Here is a 22500-nt window from a genome sequence, read left to right as displayed (position 1 = left end):
GAATTCTTTCCCATTCTTGCTTGATGTACAGCTTAAGTTGTTCAACAGTCCGGGGGTCTCCGTTGTGGTATTTTAGGCTTCATAATGCGCCACACATTTTCAATGGGAGACAGGTCTGGACTACAGGCAGGCCAGTCTAGTACCCGCACTCTTTTACTATGAAGCCACGTTGATGTAACACGTGGCTTGGCATTGTCTTGCTGAAATAAGCAGGGGCGTCCATGGTAACGTTGCTTGGATGGCAACATATGTTGCTCCAAAACCTGTATGTACCTTTCAGCATTAATGGCGCCTTCACAGATGTGTAGGTTACCCATGTCTTGGGCACTGATACACCCCCATACCATCACAGATGCTGGCTTTTCAACTTTGCGCCTATAACAATCCGGGTGGTTCTTTTCCTCTTTGGTCCGGAGGACACGACGTCCACAGTTTCCAAAAACTATTTGAAATGTGGACTCGTCAGACCACAGAACACTTTTCCACTTTGTATCAGTCCATCTTAGATGAGCTCAGGCCCAGCAAAGCCGACGGCGTTTCTGGGTGTTGTTGATAAACGGTGGTATGTACTAACATATACCACATTCCTAAAAATCTACAATTTATTTTTATTTTATTAATTTTTTTAAATCTTGTCCAAGCTTACTATACGGTGGTGTGCATTATTAAAGAACATCTTCCAATAGTGTGAAAATGTTGGCTGAACTACAGCTCAGCTAAAGGAATGTAATCAAGAAACCTTTTTTTATCACTTTGGGCTACAGTTCACTTGTATGTGAACGACATTGAGGCTGTGTTGTGCCATATAGAATGGACATAAAAAGAGCCATCTGCAAACAATCATGCTGGTGGTTTCTCATGGGAATTTAGCTGGAAATTCTACTCAGAGTCAAGCACTTTATTGCATTTTTCCTTTCATATGCGCATCAAGTCACTGTAGATTAGTCGACGCTGAGAGGTTAGGGTTACACCATTTAATTTTCATATTATTCATTTATAATAAAAGACACATTTTCAAGTAATTGCAATTACTCAATGCCTTTCTTATCATCGGACATTTCCATAGTTCTCCTGAGAATGCGTTACACCAGAAGATGGTGCATATGAGTTTTGCATTATCCATTGTGTAATTACCAGCACATTGCTGTGAGATAGCACTCACCTTAATGAGCAAGTTTTTCCTCTTTCTAAAGATAATCTACCCGTTTACCCCTCCCCCCCCCCCTCCCCGTTCCCCTGACTCTCGTTAAAATGATTTTCTCTCTAAATTTAATCCTACCCGCTGAAGACAGAAGGAGAAGGGCAAGGGGAGCCGCTTTAGAGCGACAGCAGCAGTAAAACAGTCAAACTTAATGAAGCTGGACGTTTTACAGGCCAGTTCTGGATATTATGGGAGGTATATATGTATACTGTGCATACACTATGCATACTGTATGTGTATGTACATATTGTAGGTCTATTATTCTTTATTTAAACTCGGGATAGCACATATTTTGAACATAGATATAGATATATATATATATATATATATATATATATATATATATATATATATATATATATATATATATATATATATATATATATATATAATATGTCAGGTTTTAGCCAAAGGCTAATTTCCTCCTGTAGTCCCCAGACATATATGTATAAACAATCCATCATCATTATTAATCTGATTGAAAATTTGAACACAATTACCCCATCTGCACTGCAGAATGTCTCAAAATCCCTGAAATGTCTCTGGCAACGCACTTTAGGTAGTTTGTCCATCGCACATGTGCAAATGAAGCAAACAAGTCAATATCTACAACGTTAAATAAACAGCACATTGGCTGTCGTTATGGGGAATTTGAGTACTTTACACCAAAAAACAAGTAAAGTATAATGCACACTTCGTCTTAAAATGAATAACATAAAAGGTAACAGGTGCACTTTAATAAACAGACCATTTTTTATTAACATGAATATGATGTTGAATGTGTTTAATAAGCACATTAATGCAAATATATTGCCTTTTTTCTTGACTCTTTTTGCTCATGCAAAATTAAACATGATTAAAATAGATCAAAAATGTATTCTACTTAATTGTGATTACTCGTGAGCTTTGCACTATTGAGCTTGAGTTTGTTTTTTGGCAAAGCACTTCAATCCTTCACGCACGGCCAGACAGATATTCTTGTGACCATTAAAAAACTGATAAAAATACGAATTCTGACTGTGTTCTGCAAACCAGCTTTTTTCTCTAAATAAAAAATATCAGGCTTCAATCTGGCACACCCCTAGTATACACATATGCACGCAGTAAAACACACCTGCACCGTTCAGTTGTATGCAAAGGTGTGTTAATTGTACAATTTCTCAAAAATAAACAGGTTTAGTGGTGGAAATCCAACTTCCCCGTCGTGTCCCTCCAGTGCAACTAACCTAGATTCTTCTCCACGGTCTTTATATTTTTGATCCTGTTCAAGAATAAGAAATTAGTTCACCTCGTCCTTTTGTTTATCTGAAGGGCATCTTGACAATTCCCATTTCCATGAAAAGCAGCCTTTTTCTGTGGTCGCTATTCGACATCATCCCAGTAAGTAGAAGGAGGTCATGATGTTTTTGCCTTGAGGGCATTTAAATCCAAACTCATAACTGCCGGCTTCTTTTGCTCCATGTCATGATTAAAGGTTGCTTTTAGGAAATTATATTATTCTTTACTCAGAAGGACTATGTCCTGTATTCTAGGGTCGCACAAAAACATTTGAAAGCATGTTGGTTTATTTTTCCTTAGAATGCGACCCCAAAAGGCACAAGCGGTAGAAAATGGATGGATGGATGTCTAAGCTGTTAAATTATTACTTTTTTGTGTTTTTATTTTATTTAAAAAAAAATGTATACACCCATGTTTTCTGACTGACAAGGTGCACATACTTGTTATAAGTGCTTATACGCTCCTTCCCCTCTACATCAAGCTGTAAGATAACACAAAAAAGGTTAGATATATATATATATATTATTTTCATCTAAAACACGTAGTGAAATAAATGCTGCAAAAAGCCGCTTTTTTTTATGCAGGTCGGAATCGACCGGAGCGTGTGCAGGTGTATCTAATGTTGTGACCGAGTGAATGTTTTTAATGTACCGTATTTTTCGGAATATAAGTCGCACCGGAGTATAAGTCGCACCTGCCGAAAATGCATAATAAAAAAGGAAAAAAACATATATAAGTCGCACTGGAGCCCGGCCAAACTATGAAAAAAACGGCCTCTTAAAGTCCGAAAAATACGGTAATGTAATCAAATTCAATGATTTGGTCCATTTGCAAACAGCTAAAATTATGCACAAAGCAAACTATAACCTGCTACTCAAGAATGTGCCACAATTCTTCTCAACAAAAAGGAGAAATATAACATTTGTATGCACATACAACACTTAAGATCTCGAGCATTTCAGTATCCATCCATCCATTTTCTACCGCTGGTCCCTTTTGGTATGTAGAATTAAATTATGGAATGGATTAAGCAAAGAAGTCAAACAATGTACAGTCCTGATATGATCCAGTTTAAGAAACTGTTCAAACACAAAGTCCTTACAAAGTACAAGGAAGAGGAATACTGATAATTATCTTCAACTGTATTGATGAATAACACAAAATCTCTCACTTATTCAGTAAATAATGTGAACCAATTAGTAGGGATGTCCGATAATGGCTTTTTGCCGATATCCGATATTCCGATATTGTCCAACTCTTTAAATACCGATACCGATATCAACCGATATATACAGTCGTGGAATTAACACATTATTATGCCTAATTTGGACAACCAAGTATGGTGAAGATAAGGTACTTTTAAAAAAAATATATAAAATAAAATAAGATAAATAAATTAAAAACATTTTCTTGAATAAAAAAGAAAGTAAAACAATATAAAAACAGTTACATAGAAACTAGTAATTAATGAAAATGAGTAAAATTAACTGTTAAAGGTTAGTACTATTAGTGGACCAGCAGCACGCACAATCATGTGTGCTTACGGACTGTATCCCTTGCAGACTGTATTGATATATATTGATATATAATGTAGGAACCAGAATATTAATAACAGAAAGAAACAACCCTTTTGTGTGAGTGAGTGTGAATGAGTGTAAATGGGGGAGGAAGGTTTTTTGGGTTGGTGCACTAATTGTAAGTGTATCTTGTGTTTTTTATGTTGATTTAATTTTAAAAAAAAGAAAAAAAAACGATACAGATAATTAAAAAAACGATACCGATAATTTCTGATATTACATTTTAACGCATTTATCGGCCGATAATATCGGCAGGCCGATATTATCGGACATCTCTACCAATTAGTAATTTAACTATCTATTCATGCGAACTGTATTGATATTCATTTATTTATTCATGTCTTTGTTGTGTTAAAGATTGAAAAAGGAAGTGAACAATTGTGTTAGAAATAATTTCTACATGGAAAATGGTACGTAGCTGTGCTTCTTCCTACTCCTTTTCGGACATGTTAGAAAGTGAAACTGTAAACATGTGATGTAACTATATACATGTTCGTAACTCATCGCTATGTTGTTATTATTTTCTTTTCATTACTTTTTTTGTTGTTCTTAAACATATCTAAAAAAAAATATTTCTAACACACCATTATGAAGTTTATTTTCCATTGTGTCTTGAAAAAAAAAATAGGTGTGATGACTTCATGATATATTTTTAAACAGTGTGCATTTTCAAAAGTAAATTATGATATTTTTAGAGAAATGGGGGAGTGGTTTCATTTGCAAATTGGGAACGCCTCCAGAATAGAACATCTTGCAGACTGAAAAAAGTGATTGTCGAGTAAAATTTACACTAAAACATTTCCAACACATACTATCTAGACCAGGGGTTCTTAACCTTTTTAACCTCAATGCCCAACTTTTCCACTACAGACAGGCCCGGGTCCCACTTAAATATGAACACTGAAATAGTAATCTTACTCTTGAATTTAATCGTATGCAATGATTAAATCCAATCTACTTACAGTTTAATTGGATAAACCTTGTCAAGTGATAGGAAATGTGTGAATCACTATGAATTATTATCAATGTTAAGGTCAGGCTGATTACAAAAATAAGTACTAATGAAATACACTGCATAAGAAGGGACATTTACATGCAATTGTTATGTTATGTTATGTTATGTTATGTTATGTTATGTTATGTTATGTTATGTTTTGTTATGTTATTTTCATTTATTATGCGCCCCCCAACCAATGGTTACATCAGCCCGGGGCGCAGCCCGAGTGGAGAAACAAAAAAATAAATAAATAAATAAAAATAAAAATCAGAAACAGAGACTGAGACACACAAAGGAATCTAAACTAAACATTCAAGACTCACAATGAACACATAAATCAAAAGTCATCTGCGGTAAAGAGGTGAGTTTTAAGCTGTGCTCTAAAAGAGTCCAGAGTGGTGGCGGACTTAATATTCAGAGGGAGCTTATTCCATAGCCTAGGTGCCATCACTGAGAAAGCACGGTCTCCCTTTGTCACTGGGTTTGACCGTGGGACCTTCAGGGTCATCTGGTTGTCTATCTAAGGCAACGACCAAGCCTGGAGCTGGTGGGTTGGTCCAGGAGATCTTTAATGTAAGCTGGGGCTTGCGCAGTTCTGAAATAAATAAATACTAACTAAATAAATGCAAATGAAAATACAGCTTCACCACTGTAGTCATATTTTTTGCACTTAAGAAACTTCTCTATGACTCTAGCTCCAGATTTGTTCTGTTTGTTTGAGAATGTCATTACTGCCACAAGTGGTGGAAAAGTGTATTACAATTGAGCACCTTTGCAGCCGATATGGACCACAGGGAAGTGTTTTAAATGCAGTGACGTGCGGTGAGGTTCATGGCTGGTGAGGCACTGACTTCATCACAGTCAGATTTACAAACATATGAACCCTAAAGAGTATCTTATTCACCATTTGATTGGCAGCAGTTAACGGGTTATGTTTAAAAGCTCATACCAGCATTCTTCCCTGCTTGGCACTCCGCATCAAGGGTTGAAATTGGGGGTTCAATCACAAAAAATGATTCCCGGGCGCGGCGCCGCTGCTGCCCACTGCTCCCCTCACCTCCCAAGTGGTGATCAAGAGGATGGGTCAAATGCAGAGGACAAATTTCACCACACCTAGTGTGTGTGACAATCATTGGTACTTTAACTTAACTTTAACTTTACACATACAAACTGTAGCACACAAAAAAGCACATTTAATTTAAAAAAAAAACGTTATTATGGTCTTATCTTTACTTATAAATGAAGTCCACGCGCCGCTCCTTCTGAACAAAAGCATCGCTAATTTGTTTATAGAAGTCTTCCTTATCTTTCTTCAGTTTTAAAAGTCTCTCTGTCTCGATGGAGATCTTCCTTTAAGTATTACCTCCTGCTTCGATTGAAAGTCCAGTTTAGAAAACTTTTATTTTAGATATGTAATCCTTCATGTTAATAGTCCAGGCAAGAGGAAAAAATAAACGATCGCTGCTAACTGTTGCTGCTTGTTGTCACTTCTTCTGCAGCCGAGTAGTCGCAAGAATGATCTCTGTAAAGTAGTTGGGAAAGGGCATGTTCACCACTGTGTTACATGGCCTTTCCTTTTAACAACACTCAGTAAACGTTTGGGAACTGAGGAGACACATTTTTTAAGCTTCTCAGGTAGAATTATTTCCCATTCTTGCTTGATGTACAGCTTAAGTTGTTCAACAGTCCGGGGGTCTCCGTTGTGGTATTTTAGGCTTCATAATGCGCCACACATTTTCAATGGGAGACAGGTCTGGACTACAGGCAGGCCAGTCTAGTACCCGCACTCTTTTACTATGAAGCCACATTGATGTAACACGTGGCTTGGCATTGTCTTGCTGAAATAAGCAGGGGCGTCCATGGTAACGTTGCTTGGATGGCAACATATGTTGCTCCAAAACCTGTATGTACCTTTCAGCATTAATGGCGCCTTCACAGATGTGTAAGTTACCCATGTCTTGGGCACTAATACACCCCCATACCATCACAGATGCTGGCTTTTCAACTCTGGGCCTATAACAATCCGGATGGTTGTTTTCCTCTTTGGTCCGGAGGACACAACGTCCACAGTTTCCAAAAACAATTTGAAATGTGGACTCGTCAGACCACAGAACACTTTTCCACTTTGTATCAGTCCATCTTAGATGAGCTCAGGCCCAGCGAAGCCGACGGTGTTATTGATAAACGGTTTTTGCCTTGCATAAGAGAGTTTTAACTTGCACTCACAGATGTAGCGACCAACTGTAGTTACTGACAGTGGGTTTCTGAAGTGTTCCTGAGCCCATGTGGTGATATCCTTTACACACTGATGTCACTTGTTGATGCAGTGCAGCCTGAGGCATCCAAGGTCACGGGCTTAGCTGCTTATGTGTAGTGATTTCTCCAGATTCTCTGAACCCTTTGATGATATTACGGACCGTAGATGGTGAAATCCCTAAATTCCTTGCAATAGCTGGTTGAGAAAGGTTTTTCTTAAACTGTTCAACAATTTGCTCACGCATTTGTTGACAAAGTGGTGACCCTCGCTCCATCCTTGTTTGTGAATGACTGAGCATTTCATGGAATCTACTTTTATACCCAATCATGGCACCCACCTGTTCCCAATTTGCCTGTTCACCTGTGGGATGTTCCAAATAAGTGTTTGATGAGCATTCCTCAACTTTATCAGTATTTATTGCCACCTTTCCCAACTTCTTTGTCACGTGTTGCTGGCATCAAATTCTAAAGTTAATGATTATTTGCAAAAAAAAAATTGTTTATCAGTTTGAACATCAAATATGTTGTCTTTGTAGCATATTCAACTGAATATGGGTTGAAAATGATTTGCAAATCATTGTATTCTGTTTATATTTACATCTAACACAATTTCCCAACTCATATGGAAACGGGGTTTGTATGACGGCACTGTCCAATTATGCACAATGTTTGTATTACTGTTCTGATGACATTAATCTGCTGCATCCTAGCTCGGCACACATTTTAAAATCCCGTAATTTTCACAAAGCCCCTGTCTTTAGTAGCAAATGACCTGTTGTCGCAGCCATAACAAGGAAGGCAGTTTTTAATGCAAAGTCCCTCCTTACATACTGTACTGCACCAGCAAGCTGGTCTACTGTCGCCAGTCTCTAATGTCAGTGTGCTGATGGGAGCCAAAGAAAGTAGTTCCACTTCATTTCTCGGGGTGGATTGGAATGGAAATGATGTGTTCCTACAATAGAGCGCGGCACATTGAGATGAGGGAGTATTAGTGGTGCCGCAATGAGGAAATAAACGTGTTCTGTGCCATTGGCTCTGATGGAAAGAGCGACATTAAGGATGTGTGTGTGTGTGTGTGTGTGTGTGTGTGTGTGTGTGTGTGTGTGTGTGTGTGTGTGTGTGTGTGTGTGTGTGTGTGTGTGTGTGTGTGTGTGTGTGTGTGTGTGTGTGAATACTGGAACGGGAGCCGCCACCTCGTCTCACCTGACGCCGCGTGTGTTGATGTTCTACCTTTTTCTAGGGTTACAAGAGGAAAACTGAGGCGGCAAAGAAGGAGTACCTGAAAGCCTTGGCGGCGTACAGAGCAAGCCTGGTTTCCAAGGTAAAGCTTATGACACACTGACGCTGATGATGGATTGGATGGAAAAGCCCGACTAATGGGCTGGGAGGGGCCTCCGTGGTGGAGATGGAGGCGGGAGGGGCTGGTGGGCATTAGATGTAGAAAAAGAACCAGCCATATATATGGAACAATACCTGATTTCCATAGGGTGTGGATGTAAAATGGGGGGTGGGTGTAGTAGATGCTGTGCCGAAGCACTGGGGGAGGGTCAACCAATCATGGTGCGAGCATATGGCCAGAACAACTATGATGGATGGAGCTTATAACCCACATTACTCTCTGGTATGAGGTTGTCAATAGGCACCTGGGTTTCAACCCTTGATTGTTATTTCTGCTTTTTTTTTTTTTTTCTTCTTCCTAATCACTTCCTGTTAATTTGGGGCAGAGCCCCAGGAATGAGTCGCAGAAATGGAGCAGCAGCGGAATAAAGAAAGAAGGAGAAGAAGGGCTGAGGATTGCATTGTTTAGTGCCGCCTTGTATTAACAACACACAACATAGTGCCTGGAAGATTCCTTTTGTCATTCCATTTGTTCTGCAAGCAAACAGCCTCATTTCTCTGCCTGGGTTCCTGCGTGTGTGTGTGTGTGTGTGTGTGTGTGTGTGTGTGTGTGTCCCTCTCCCATCTATCTGTCAAGGTGTCTATTGATCATTACCACAGCCTCACATCTATTCATACAAATGGGCTCCATTACTTTCTAATCAACACTGATGGTTGCAGATGAGCAGTGTGACAGCTCATCATAGCAGCGCACATAGAAGGGCAGCCCTGGCCGGAAGTCGGGCGCCCGGCTCATAGTGGTCACAATAGGAAAGGTCAAGTCCACTTAAGTTCGGGCGTGTTTGTTTGTTTTGTTTGTCGGGGGTTTGCGTGACTTCTCACTGTGCAGCCCTTGCAAAACATCAAACCTTATCCGCTCGTTCATTCATCAACTTGCGGGCTTGAGGGGATGTTGAATAAAATCGATTGGGGAAAATAGGTTTCGTTACATAACGGAGCAAGTTTCCCAAACTGAGTATCCACCATGGTTATTCAACATGATGACTTCCATGATTTTGTTATTTCAAAGAATAAGGAGCGCTCACTGGCCACTTTATTAGGTAGCCTTCCACAGTATGATAAGGCGTAATACAACATACAAAGGCTTTAAAGGCCTACTGAAATGCGATTTTCTTATTTAAACGGGGATAGCAGGTCCGTTCTATGTGTCATACTTGATCATTTCGCGATATTGCCATATTTTTGCTGAAAGGATTTAGTAGAGAACATCGACGATAAAGTTCGCAACTTTTGGTCGCTGATAAAAAAGCCTTGCCTCTACCGGAAGTAGCAGACGATATGCGCGTGACGTCACCGGTTGTGGAGCTCCTCACATCTGCACATTGTTTACAATCATGGCTACCAGCAGCGAGAGCGATTCGGACCGAGAAAAAGACGATTTCCCCATTAATTTGAGCAAGGATGAAAGATTCGTGGATGAGGAAAGTGAGAGTGAAGGACTAGAGGGCAGTGGGAGCGATTCAGATAGGGAAGATGCTGTGAGAGGCGGGTGGGACCTGATATTCAGCTGGGAATGACTAAAACAGTAAATAAACACAAGACATATATATACTCTATTAGCCACAACACAACAAGGCTTATATTTAATATGCCACAAATTAATCCCGCATAACAAACACCTCCCCCCTCCCGTCCATATAACCCGCCAATACAACTCAAACACCTGCACAACACACTCAATCCCACAGCCCAAAGTACCGTTCACCTCCCCAAAGTTCATACAGAACATATATTTCCCCAAAGTCCCCAAAGTTACGTACGTGACATGCACATAGCGGCACGCACGTACGGGTAAGCGATCAAATGTTTGGAAGCCGCAGCTGCATGCGTACTCACGGTACCGCGTCTGCGTATCCAACTCAAAGTCCTCCTGGTAAGAGTCTCTGTTGTCCCACTTCTCCACAGGCCAATGGTAAAGCTTGACTGTCATCTTCCGGGAATGTAAACAATGAAACTCCGGCTGTGTTATCCGGCACACCAGTCAGGGGGTGCATTCTACGGCGGGGGTGCGTTATCCGGCACAACACCTGCCGCAATACACCGCTTCCCACCTACAGCTTTCTTCTTTGCTGTCTCCATTGTTCATTGAACAAATTGCAAAAGATTCACCAACACAGATGTCCAGAATACTGTGGAATTTTGCGATGAAAACAGACGACTTAATAGCTGGCCACCATGCTGTCCCAAAATGTCCGCTACAATCCGTGACGTCACGTGCCGGCGTCATCATACCGAGACGTTTTCAGCAGGATATTTTGCGCAAAATTTAAAATTGCACTTTAGTAAGCTAACCCAGCCGTATTGGCATGTGTTGCAATGTTAAGATTTCATCATTGATATATAAACTATCAGACTGCGTGGTCGGTAGTAGTGGGTTTCAGTAGGCCTTTAACACCGCATGGAGTCGATATTTATGACGATGTGTTGAGAAATGCTTCTAGTATTTTTGTTGCTGGCATGAGGGGGCACAATTATACAAACAGGTGATGTAGTGCAAACCACAGTTTACCGTATTTTTCGGACTATAAGTCGCTCCGGAGTATAAGTTGCACCGGCCGAAAATGCATAATAAAGAAGGAAAAAAACATATATAAGTCGCACTGGAGTATAAGTCGCATTTTTGGGGGAAATTTATTTGATAAAACCCAACACCAAGAATAGACATTTGAAAGGCAATTTAAAATAAATAAAGAATAGTGAACAACAGGCTGAATAAGTGTACGTTATATAAGGCATAAATAACCAACTGAGAAGGTGCCTGGTATGTTAACTTAACATATTATGGTAAGAGTCATTCAAATAACTATAACATATAGAACATACTATACATTTACCAAACAATCTGTCACTCCTAATCGCTAAATCCCATGAAATCTTATACGTCTAGTCTCTTACGTGAATGAGCTAAATAATATTATTTGATATTTTTACGGTAATGTGTTAATAATTTCGCACATAAGTCGCTCCTGAGTATAAGTCGCACCCCCGGCCAAACTATGAAAAAAACTGTGACTTATAGTCCGAAAAATACGGTAGTCTTTCTAGCACCCATGAAAATACCACATTCCTTGTGGACACTTTTTTGCAAGTTGTGCACATCATTCAAAATCCCCATGCGAGACTAGAACGGCAAGAAGTGAGTTCTAAACAGTGAACAACTGCAAGAAAGAGGCGGCTAACAATACCGGTAATGAAGATTGACCTATTCGGTCTATAGAGCCCTCTAAAAAACATCCAAAAACACCCAACATGGTTTTATATACATGTTCTAAGTGTATATGTAATGTAGTAAGATATGTAATGTACATGATAACATGTAATATTTACAGTATCATTTTAAGCTTTCATGCATTTCCTGGGCGCATTGATTTCAAGGAGCGCATAGCGACGACCGCTACTTCCGAGCATCAAGACCGTGTTCTGTTTGCCAGCACTAATCATGGCAGACTTTGTGACAAAACAAAGATCCAGTATTCCATTATTATCTTTTTGAGCCTGAATATACGGAGGATGGGTTACAAGTTTAAGAAGCCGGATGCTATAGAGAAACATTTATACATTGTCCTAGCGTTACTATGCAGCACTAGTGCTGTACGGTTGATCGACAACATAACAAAATAGTCGCTTACAATGCCCGCTCACACTCGGATGCCGATTGATGGGATGGTTGTATCTTTCAGCACAATACATGTGCTCCCAGTTGAGCTGGTAAATTCATCATAATCCTCTGGTAGAAAATACTAAGAACAAACTATCATCTTGCTTAGTCTTCAGGCCTAAGTCGGGATCCACTGATTTAATTTGATTTGTTAATGTGTGGAATTGTTATAACTGATTACCTTCTCGATTTATGGCCGCTGCACAGGCGCAAGGCATGATTTATAATCTAGCATTAGCTCTTTCAAACTCAGAGGCGATTCAGCAGCTGCCAAGTTGCTGCAGTACCTTACTTCTCGCTCGTGGTCGGAGGAACAGTTTAGAGTATCTCTGTGAACAAGGCGCTGTGTTACTACGCCGGAAAAGTAGTTCCTCTGTGTTAGCTCTTACAATAACAATGTTGCTATTGCTTGGTCAATATGCATGTAAATGGATGTTGTTGGCAATTTGGGGGTTTTCTTTTTAGGTGGCCAGGATCACTCCCCATTACCCGCATTGTTCGCTGCCTCCTACTAGCAGTTCTTGTTTTTTTTTACTATTTAGAACTCACAGAAAAGAGGAAGACGTCTCACATAAGGACTGGTTGATGGACTTTTTAACAAACACTTAACATTTAAATGTAGTACACAGCACATGTTTTTCATACTTGGTTATATACCATATTGTTACTCTATTTTTTATTATCTTTAATAATATTATTAAGAACATGTCATGTAGCTTTAAATCTTACTGAAAGGTATGTAAATGTGCATTGTTGGTGAGTGTATTTGTTGCACAATCAAACCTGTGCCTGAATAAAGAACCGACTTTAAGGTTTTGCGCCGTAACAAAATAATGATATTGAATATGTGTTTGAAATCCACAGACATATAATGATCCAGAGCCAAAAAGTGCCCAGCAGACAAACCAGCCCTCCCACATGCTGCCCCCAAAGCAGGCTCTGTACAGCCCCCAGCCCTCCTCACCCTACCTGGGCCCGTCGGGCTCCTTCCCCCTGTCGGACCTCCAGAGCTACGCCGGACCGCCGCGCCACAGCCTGGCCTCCACCCTCAGCCAATCGCAGATGCTGCCACCCAGCATGAGTGCCTCGCCCCCTTCCCCCTTCCAGATCAGCCCACCCCTTCACCCCCACGCCCAGCTCTCCCTGCACCAGAGCCCCCTGCTCAACCAGCCAATCCGCATGCAGCAGTCGCAGCCAATCATCTCACACCAAATGGGGCTCCAGGCGCCTTTGCATTCCCCTCCTCTCGGCCAACAGGTGTGTGTGTGTGCAGGGGTCAGCGCGGGGGTCTTCGCATCCATGTTTTCCTTGATAACGTTCCTTCTCTCCTTCAGGGGTTTTCCCACATTCAGGCTGACTACCAGAACAGTGTTGGGGGCTCCCAGTCTCCAGGAGCCCCCAACCCAGTGCATGGCCAGAACCCTGACTGGGACAGTGAATACTGCAACAGGGACTGTGGACCCAACCATTGCAGGTGAGCTCCACACAACACTGCAAAAAGTCAGTGTTCAAAAACAAGAAAAAAAATACAAAAATTAGGGGTATTTTACTTGAACTAAGCAAAGTGATCTGCCACTAAAACAAGAAAATTTGGCTTGTCAAGACTTTCCAAAACAAGTCAAATTAGCTAACCTCAATGAAGCCCAAAATACCTTCAAATACGTATATTCTCACTAATAACAAGTGCACTTTTCTTGGTAGAAAAAACAAATATGAGACCTTTTTGCTCAATATGTTGAAAAATATTCTTAAATTAAGTAAATGCTAGTGCCATTATCTTGACATAATGATATGAGCTCGGCATTACATTTCTTGCATTTTCCTACTGATAACATGACATCATCGCGCCAAGTGCGTGCTCTTTCAGTCAATTATATATATATATATATATATATATATATATATATATATATATATATATATATATACTTTTTTTTTAAATTATTATTATTATTTATTTATTTTTTTAATTAATCAATCCAACAAAACAATACACAGCAATACCATAACAATGCAATCCAATTCCAAAACCAAACCCGACCCAGCAACACTCAGAACTGCAATAAACAGAGCAATTGAGAGGAGACACAAACACGACACAGAACAAACCAAAAGTAGTGAAACAAAAATGAATATTATCAACAACAGTATCAATATTAGTTACAATTTCAACATAGCAGTGATTAAAAATCCCTCATTGACATTATCATTAGACATTTATAAAAAAAAATTAAAAAAAGAACAATAGTGTCACAGTTGCTTACACTTGCATCGCATCTCATAAGCTTGACAACACACTGTGTCCAATATTTTCACAAAGATAAAATAAGTCATATTTTTGGTTCATTTAATAGTTAAAACAAATTTACATTATTGCAATCAGTTGATAAAACATTGTCCTTTACAATTATAAAAGCTTTTTACAAAAATCTACTACTCTGCTTGCATGTCAGCAGACTGGGGTAGATCCTGCTGAAATCCTATGTATTGAATGAATAGAGAATCCTTTTGAACTATTTCTGTTCAAAATTGTTTGAATTGTCACATGTTAAAATGTTTAAATATTAACTGTCAGTTTGCTGTACTGTGTCAACCGTACTACACTATATTAGTACAGAATGTTCTATTGTTTAATTGAAAATAAAACAGCAAAGTCCATTTGGCTGTCATCTGTTTTAATTATGAGACACAATTGTGTCAAAGTCATGATTTTTTATTTCATGCTTGAAATAAGAAATTCTTACTTTGAAAAAGCAGTTTTATACTTGTGAGTAGAGATGCCCAATAATATCGGCCGATAAATGCGTTAAAATGTAATATCGGAAATTATCGATATCGTTTTTTTTATTATTGGTATCAGGTTTTTTTATTTTTTTATTTTTTTTATTAAATCAACATAAAAAAAAACACAAGTTACACTTACAATTAGTGCACCAACCCAAAAAATCTCCCTCCCCCATTTACACTCATTCACACAAAAGGGTTGTTTCTTTCCGTTATTAATATTCTGGTTCCTACATTATATATCAATATATATCAATACAGTCTGCAAGGGATACAGTCCGTAAGCACACATGATTGTGCGTGCCGCTGGTCCACTAATAGTACTAACCTTTAACAGTTAATTTTACTAATTTTCATTAATTAATAGTTTCTATGTCACTGTTTTTATATTGTTTTACTTTCTTTTTTTTATTCAAGAAAATGTTTTTAATTTATTTATCCTATTTTATAAAAAAAAAATTAAAAGTACCTTATCTTCACCATACCTGGTTGTCCAAATTGGGCATAATAATGTGTTAATTCCACGACTGTATATATCGGTTGATATCGGTATCGGTAATGAAAGAGTTGGACAATATCGGAATATCGGATATCGGCAAAAAGCCATTATCGGACATCCCTACTTGTGAGTGTTGATGACACAGCTTTGCAACAGTTGATATTCTAGTATTAAGCATGTTTTACTCAATATAGGTCATCAAATCTCAGCAACAAGCTGTAATATCTTACTGAGATCATTTAGGACCAAAACACTTAAAACAAGGAAAACACTCTAACATAAAATCTGCTTAGTGAGAAGAATTATCTTATCAGACAGAAAATAAGCAAATATCACCCTTATTTGAGATATTTAATCTTACTTAGAGTACAGTTTTTGCAGTGTAGTTTGCTTGCTGAGATTTGGCATTTTTTTCATTTTCCAAAAGAGTCGCCGTAATCACTTGACGGCCACACTATTAAAACTCCATTAATCACACGCGCCCATTTCCCTGTTAAAGCAAGGCACCTCCTTGAAAGTGACACGCAGCAGCAGAACAACGCCATTACCAGCCTTGACATCCAATTAACTTTCCCTGTTTCGTTTAGCACTCTCTGCCTTATCCAATCAAGCTAGTCAAGCGGCTACAAGAGGGTCCTTGTTTTGTCTCACACCTGAAACTCGCTGCTGCTACGAGCCGGGAGTCGCCGGCTTGGCGCCCATGTTGTAGTTGGGATGGCGCCCGAGTCAGAACACGTTTGATGTTCTTTGAAGCGCATTGCTTAAATCGGGGGTCGCCAAACTACGGCCCGCCATCGTCCAAACTACGGCCCGCGGGAAGAGGCAAGATAAAAATAAAAAGATAATTTAATTTTTAAAAATGTTTTTTTTAAATCTGTCCTTTCTAATCCATTTTCTACCGCTTGTTACTCTCAGTGTCTCCTTTTGATTATTTTTTTCCTGTCCAGCTTCTCAGGCAAATCATATACCGTATTTTTCGGACTATAAGTCACAGTTTTTTTCATAGTTTGGACGGGGGGTGCGACTTATACTCAGGAGCGACTTATGTGTAAAAATATTAACACATTACCGTAAAATATCAAATAATATTATTTAGCTCATTCACGTAAGAGACTAGACGTATATGATTTCATGGGATTTAGCGATTAGGAGTGACAGATTGTTTGGTAAACGTATAGCATGTTCTATATGTTATAATTATTTGAATGACTCTTACCATAATATGTTACGTTAACATACCAGGCACGTTCTCAGTTGGTTATTTATGCCTCATATAACGTACACTTATTCAGCCTGTTGTTCACTATTCTTTATTTATTTTAAATTGCCTTTCAAATGTCTATTCTTGGGTTTTATCAAATAAATTTCCCCAAAAAATATATGGTTTTTTTCCGTCTTTATTATGCATTTTATATATATATATATATATATATATATATATATATAATATATTTATATATACATATACATATATATATATATATATATATATATATATATACACACCGTGGTAATAAAAGATGCAACCTATGCTTGAAAGAAAAACTGTTTATTATTTACCGTCCAGACCTGTCATCCCTCAACAAGCGCAGCGAAATTGTAACAGCATGCCGCCACAGACGGAAACACCTTCTAGGTAACACATGAGCCAATCACCACGCCCCTACACCAGCCTGTACCCACCCACTCTGTGCCCTATATAATCCATGGTATGTGAATGCTCCCATTAAAATCTCCTGATGATTGAGGGAACCCCCCCTCATGAAACAGGCCTGTAGAGATGAAATAGTCTTGTGATTTTTTTCCCACACATACATATATTGCGCTCTACTACGGTATCGAGCACTATTTTTTGGATAACCTTATTAAGACATATACTCCGCTCCAAATTGACATTTGTTGAGCACTGTACGACGATCAGAAATGGAAAAATTCAACATCGACTACTCCACGAAGAACATTCCCATACCCGCGCAGAATGACTACAAGCTAAGGCTCATAGAAAAAACGGAACACTTCCTAAGAAGGATGCGGTGGAAAGCACATTTTTTCCTCCACCCTGAAACAAAAGGAACGCAAAAGAAAACTTACGGATTCAAATCTACCAAGAACCCACCCACAGTTGAGGAACTAAAGGATTTTGAGAACGACATGCTCAAAATGATACAATCAGTCAAATTCAAGCCAATCCGCAACCCACTCCTCACCAAGCTGAAAAATGACAAGGAGCGCATCAAGAAAGTAAACAACCTCATCATAGCTGCTGATAAAACCACAAACTTCTACAGAATGGACATACCAGAACATCACACCTTACTGGACAGAAGCATCACCAAATCATACAAAAAAGCACAACCCAACACCTTACAGAACATCCACCTGGAAAATAAAAGGATCGCGGCTGAACTGGACATTGAGGACAGGGTGGACGCCACAGCCAACAAGGAAGCCTTCATCACATTGAAGGACCACAAACCCAACTTCGCAAATAACCCAACATGCCGACTAATAAACCCAACTAAATCTGAAATAGGAAAAATCAGCAAAATAATCCTGGACAGAGTCAACACAAAAATCAAGGACAAAACACCACTCAACCAATGGAGAAATACAGCAGCAGTAATCAAATGGTTCAACAACATCCAAGACAAACAACAGCACAACTTTATCTCCTTTGATATCGAAGAATTTTACCCTTCCATCACGCAAGACCTACTGACTCAAGCACTAGACTTCGCCTCAGACTACGACTCAATCACAGGCAACGAAAGAAACATCATCATCCACGCAAAAAACTCCATTCTCATCCACAACAGTACACCATGGCAAAAAAAGAACAATGCAACATTTGACGTCACTATGGGAAGTTTTGACGGAGCAGAAACGTGTGAACTCGTTGGGAGTTTCCTCCTCTCCCAGCTCGCTAGCCTAAATCTGAACCTTGGTATTTACCGTGATGACGGACTGGCAGTGTGTCGCGCCTCGCCAAGGAGCAGCGAGAATACCAAGAAGCGCATATGCCAAATTTTCAAAGAGAACGGCCTACGGATCACGATTGAAGCCAACAAGCAAACCGTCAACTTCCTTGACGTCACTTTCAACCTGAGAAATAACAGCTACCAACCATTCACGAAACCCAACACAACACTCCAATACGTGCACCATGACAGCAACCACCCACCCACCACCACGAAAAGAATACCTACCGGAATTAATAAAAGGCTATCGATGCTGTCATCTAGCAAAGCTGAATTTGACCAAGCAACCCCCCCGTACCAAAAAGCCCTTGATGAAAGCAATTTCACCCTCACCTATGAACCCACGCCAGGAAACCAACCGAAAAAGAACAGAAAACGAAACGACATCATCTGGTACAACCCCCCATACAGCAAAAACGTCTCAACTAACATTGGACACAAATTCCTCAATCTGATTGACAAACACTTTCCCAAAGACAACACCCTAAGAAAAGTATTCAACAAGAACAACATTAAATTGAGCTACAGCTGTATGAACAATATACGACAAGTCATCTCAAACCACAACAAAACAATTGCAAATGAGCCGTCGGCCCCCGGACAGAGCGACTCCAAAACCAACAAAGGCTGCAACTGTCGAAAGAAACCTGATTGCCCTCTCAACGGGGGGTGCTTACAAACATCAGTTGTCTACCAATCTAAGGTAACACGCAAGGACATTAACACATCCGACACATATGTAGGATTAACCGAGGGAGAGTTCAAAACCAGATGGAACAATCACAAGGCTTCTTTCAGGAACCAAAACCTGCGGAATACCACAGAACTCAGCAAACACATTTGGGACCTCAAAGACAATAATGTTGAATATTCAATAACATGGCAAATTCTTGCATCCAGCACACCTTACAATAGTGGTAATAAAAGATGCAACCTATGCTTGAAAGAAAAACTGTTTATTATTTACCGTCCAGACCTGTCATCCCTCAACAAGCGCAGCGAAATTGTAACAGCATGCCGCCACAGACGGAAACACCTCCTAGGTAACACATGAGCCAATCACCACGCCCCTACACCAGCCTGTACCCACCCACTCTGTGCCCTATATAATCCATGGTATGTGAATGCTCCCATTAAAATCTCCTGATGATTGAGGGAACCCCCCCTCATGAAACAGGCCTGTAGAGATGAAATAGTCTTGTGATTTTTTTCCCACACATACATATACATACACACTGTATTTTTCGGAGTATAAGTCGCACCAGCTGAAAATGCATAATAAAGAAGGAAAAAAAACATATTTTTGGGGGAAATTTATTTGATAAAACCCAACACCAAGAATGCCGGTGCAACTTGTATTTTTCGGAGTATAAGTCGCACCGGCCTGTTACTACATTACATCATGTACTGTATATAAAACCGTAATGGAGGTGGCAAAATTGAGCAGCTCTTTGATCAAATGTATTTAAAATTTAGAACGCATTAAAAAAAGATACATCCACGGTCATGTCTTTCATAATGATTGTGAACGATAGGCAACAAAAAAAAAGTGCAATTCCTCTTTAAGTCATTTAGAAGCTATAAAATGTTCAAATGATGTTGCTGAATAGTAGATGTGTCCAATATTTATTATTTATTTCTGACCGTTCAAATATGTTGAAACGTACACATAGGACGGAGGGTTCTGTGTCCATGGTGTGTCGGTTTGGGCCTCTTTTTCAAACACGCTGAATAAAATGATAAATCACATTGCGCGTGCATCTTTTCCTCCCAGTACTGTGGGCGTTTTGATAATCAGCATATATTTTGCACATGAATAAAAACAGTAGAAATGAATCCACTTTGCACACGTTTAGTACATCAGCTTTGCGTGTGCTATCAAGGTTGCACGTGTTTTAGTACACGCACACCTTTCGTAATCTCAGGCCCGAAATATTGAAATGATGAATGTATTTGTGTGTTTATGGTGCATGCAGTGTTTACGTGTATTAAAATGTGTGTGTGTGTGTGTGTGTGTGTGTGTGTGTGTGTGTGTGTGTGTGTGTGTGTGTGTGTGTGTGTCTGTCGTCCAGCAGTGGCATGGGAGCTCGGGACAAGCCGCTCTACCTCACTTGAAGTTGAAAGAGTTCCGCACGTTTGATTCCAGGGAGATCTCCAACATGACATCATCAATATATCCGCTTTAACACCGTTTTGGTTCCTTTTCTTTCTTCTTCTTCTTCTTCTACTTCTGGTGGATTTTGAAAATCCCAAAGACTGCTCCAGCATCTTCACCTATTTGCCAAGCACTTAGATCGGCCACGAGCCTGAGGCACTTTTCTTTTTTCTCTCTCTCTTATCGCTCGACTTTGGCTTCTTTTTTTTTTCTTTTTTTTTCCGCGGGGGCAGCGAGCTATGAGCTCATGCCAGCCTACTGGAAAGAAAATGTCCTCTCGGGCTTTGGTTTTGAAATTTCTAGAGATGCTTTCAGGAGGGCGGCAAACTCAGAGCATCCTCGAAGAGAAAGGCTCGGCAGGTGTGCGCGTACTTTCCAAAGCATCAACGCCCATCATGAAGGACTTCCTCCGTTCTTTATTTCTCACAGAGAGATTGTAAATATCACCAAAAAAAACCCCAGCAGACCCCTCCTATGTGTGTATTTAGCTTTCAAACGGTCTTCTCCCCCAAATACGAGAGAGAGAGAGAGAGAGAGGAGGGGGGGACAATCCGGTCTCCCTGACGATGGGGAGCTGTCGTCACATGACCTCAGGACGTTTGCAGAACTGCAGAGGTCGAAGATTTCAACCTTTTATGACCCTCCTCCCGCACCCCCTAGCCACGCCCCCTGCCCCCCCGCCCCCCCATCCCCTCCAACACCACTTGTACAGGTGAATAAAAAAAATAAAAAAAAGCTAAATGTGAAATGTTAACTAAAGAAAAAAAACAGTGGGTTTTGAAGTTTTGACTAGTTTTATTAGGTGTTTTAGAATTGTGTTGAACTCATCTTTATCATCTTTTATGGAGAATTAAAAAAAAAAAAAGAAAAAAAAGTCTATTTTGGTTTTCACTGTAGCAGGATTTAAAGACGGGGTATAAAATTCAGTTTTGTGTATAAAGCCTGCCAAATGTACTTCTATCATGTCACCAAGCATTTTTCTTTGACATAATGGACATTATATTATATTGGGTTGGTTTATTATTGATAAAGAAGTAACATGCTGGCTTTTCTCATCAGGGTGCATTATGATTATTATTCATAATTATTATTATTCTAACATGAGTCATTGAAATATTTTCAGAAAGTATTGTTGGTACATTACCACTGGACCAGCATTAGCTTCATTTCGTGTCACAAATATTCCTTTGTTTTCTTTTTGTCTGTAATAAAATGTTGAAAGTATTTGTGTCGTGTCACTGACTCACAACAACACAATCCCAACAACTTGCTTTGATCACATGGCTCGTTAGGTCAGATGGCGTGGCTTCTTTATTTTTTGCAACCTCTTTTTTTCCTCATCACATTTAATCAATATCATATATCAAGAAACTTTTTTCTTTTTTTTCTGCCCAACGGTCATTTTTGTTTTTGATTAAAGTGCGATGATGAAACTGAGAGTTAATGCAGCAGTGCACAGCCTTTCAGAGAACCACCTGAGGAGAAAATATAAAATACACACTCACACACTGCCTTTTACTTTTGAATTTCACAGTTGGATTACAGATCGAATGGAAATAGAATCTCTCTCTCTTTCTCTCTCTCTCTCTCTCTCTCTCTCTCGCTCTCTCTCTCCTTTCATGATAATACAGTGCCCCCTACAGTTGATTCATAAAATAACCCAGAAATGGTTTAAAAAAAAATTGAAGGAAAAATAAATTCAATAAAATATTCTTAAGG

The 22500-nt window shown here is 39.5% G+C and overlaps 1 protein-coding gene across 4 annotated transcripts in view; it reads left to right on the top strand.

Annotated features, from left to right (window-relative positions):
• LOC133616704 (TOX high mobility group box family member 2-like) overlaps positions 1-22500 on the top strand; it is a 270313-nt gene that overhangs the window by 247601 nt on the left and 212 nt on the right. For all 4 annotated transcript variants that reach the window (XM_061976294.1, XM_061976286.1, XM_061976302.1 and 1 more), the window contains 4 exons: positions 8550-8630; positions 13230-13622; positions 13700-13839; positions 20699-22500. The exon at positions 20699-22500 is cut by the window's right edge. In XM_061976294.1, coding sequence (XP_061832278.1) covers positions 8550-8630; positions 13230-13622; positions 13700-13839; positions 20699-20741 — 657 coding nt within the window. In that variant the 3' untranslated portion in view covers positions 20742-22500. The remainder of the gene's footprint in view (positions 1-8549; positions 8631-13229; positions 13623-13699; positions 13840-20698) is intronic.

This window comes from Nerophis lumbriciformis, linkage group LG01, assembly GCF_033978685.3.
Source record: "Nerophis lumbriciformis linkage group LG01, RoL_Nlum_v2.1, whole genome shotgun sequence".
Classification (NCBI taxonomy): Eukaryota; Metazoa; Chordata; class Actinopteri; order Syngnathiformes; family Syngnathidae; genus Nerophis; species Nerophis lumbriciformis.
The sequence above is the reverse complement of the archived record's forward strand: the minus strand, read 5'-3'. Positions and strand labels throughout refer to the sequence as shown.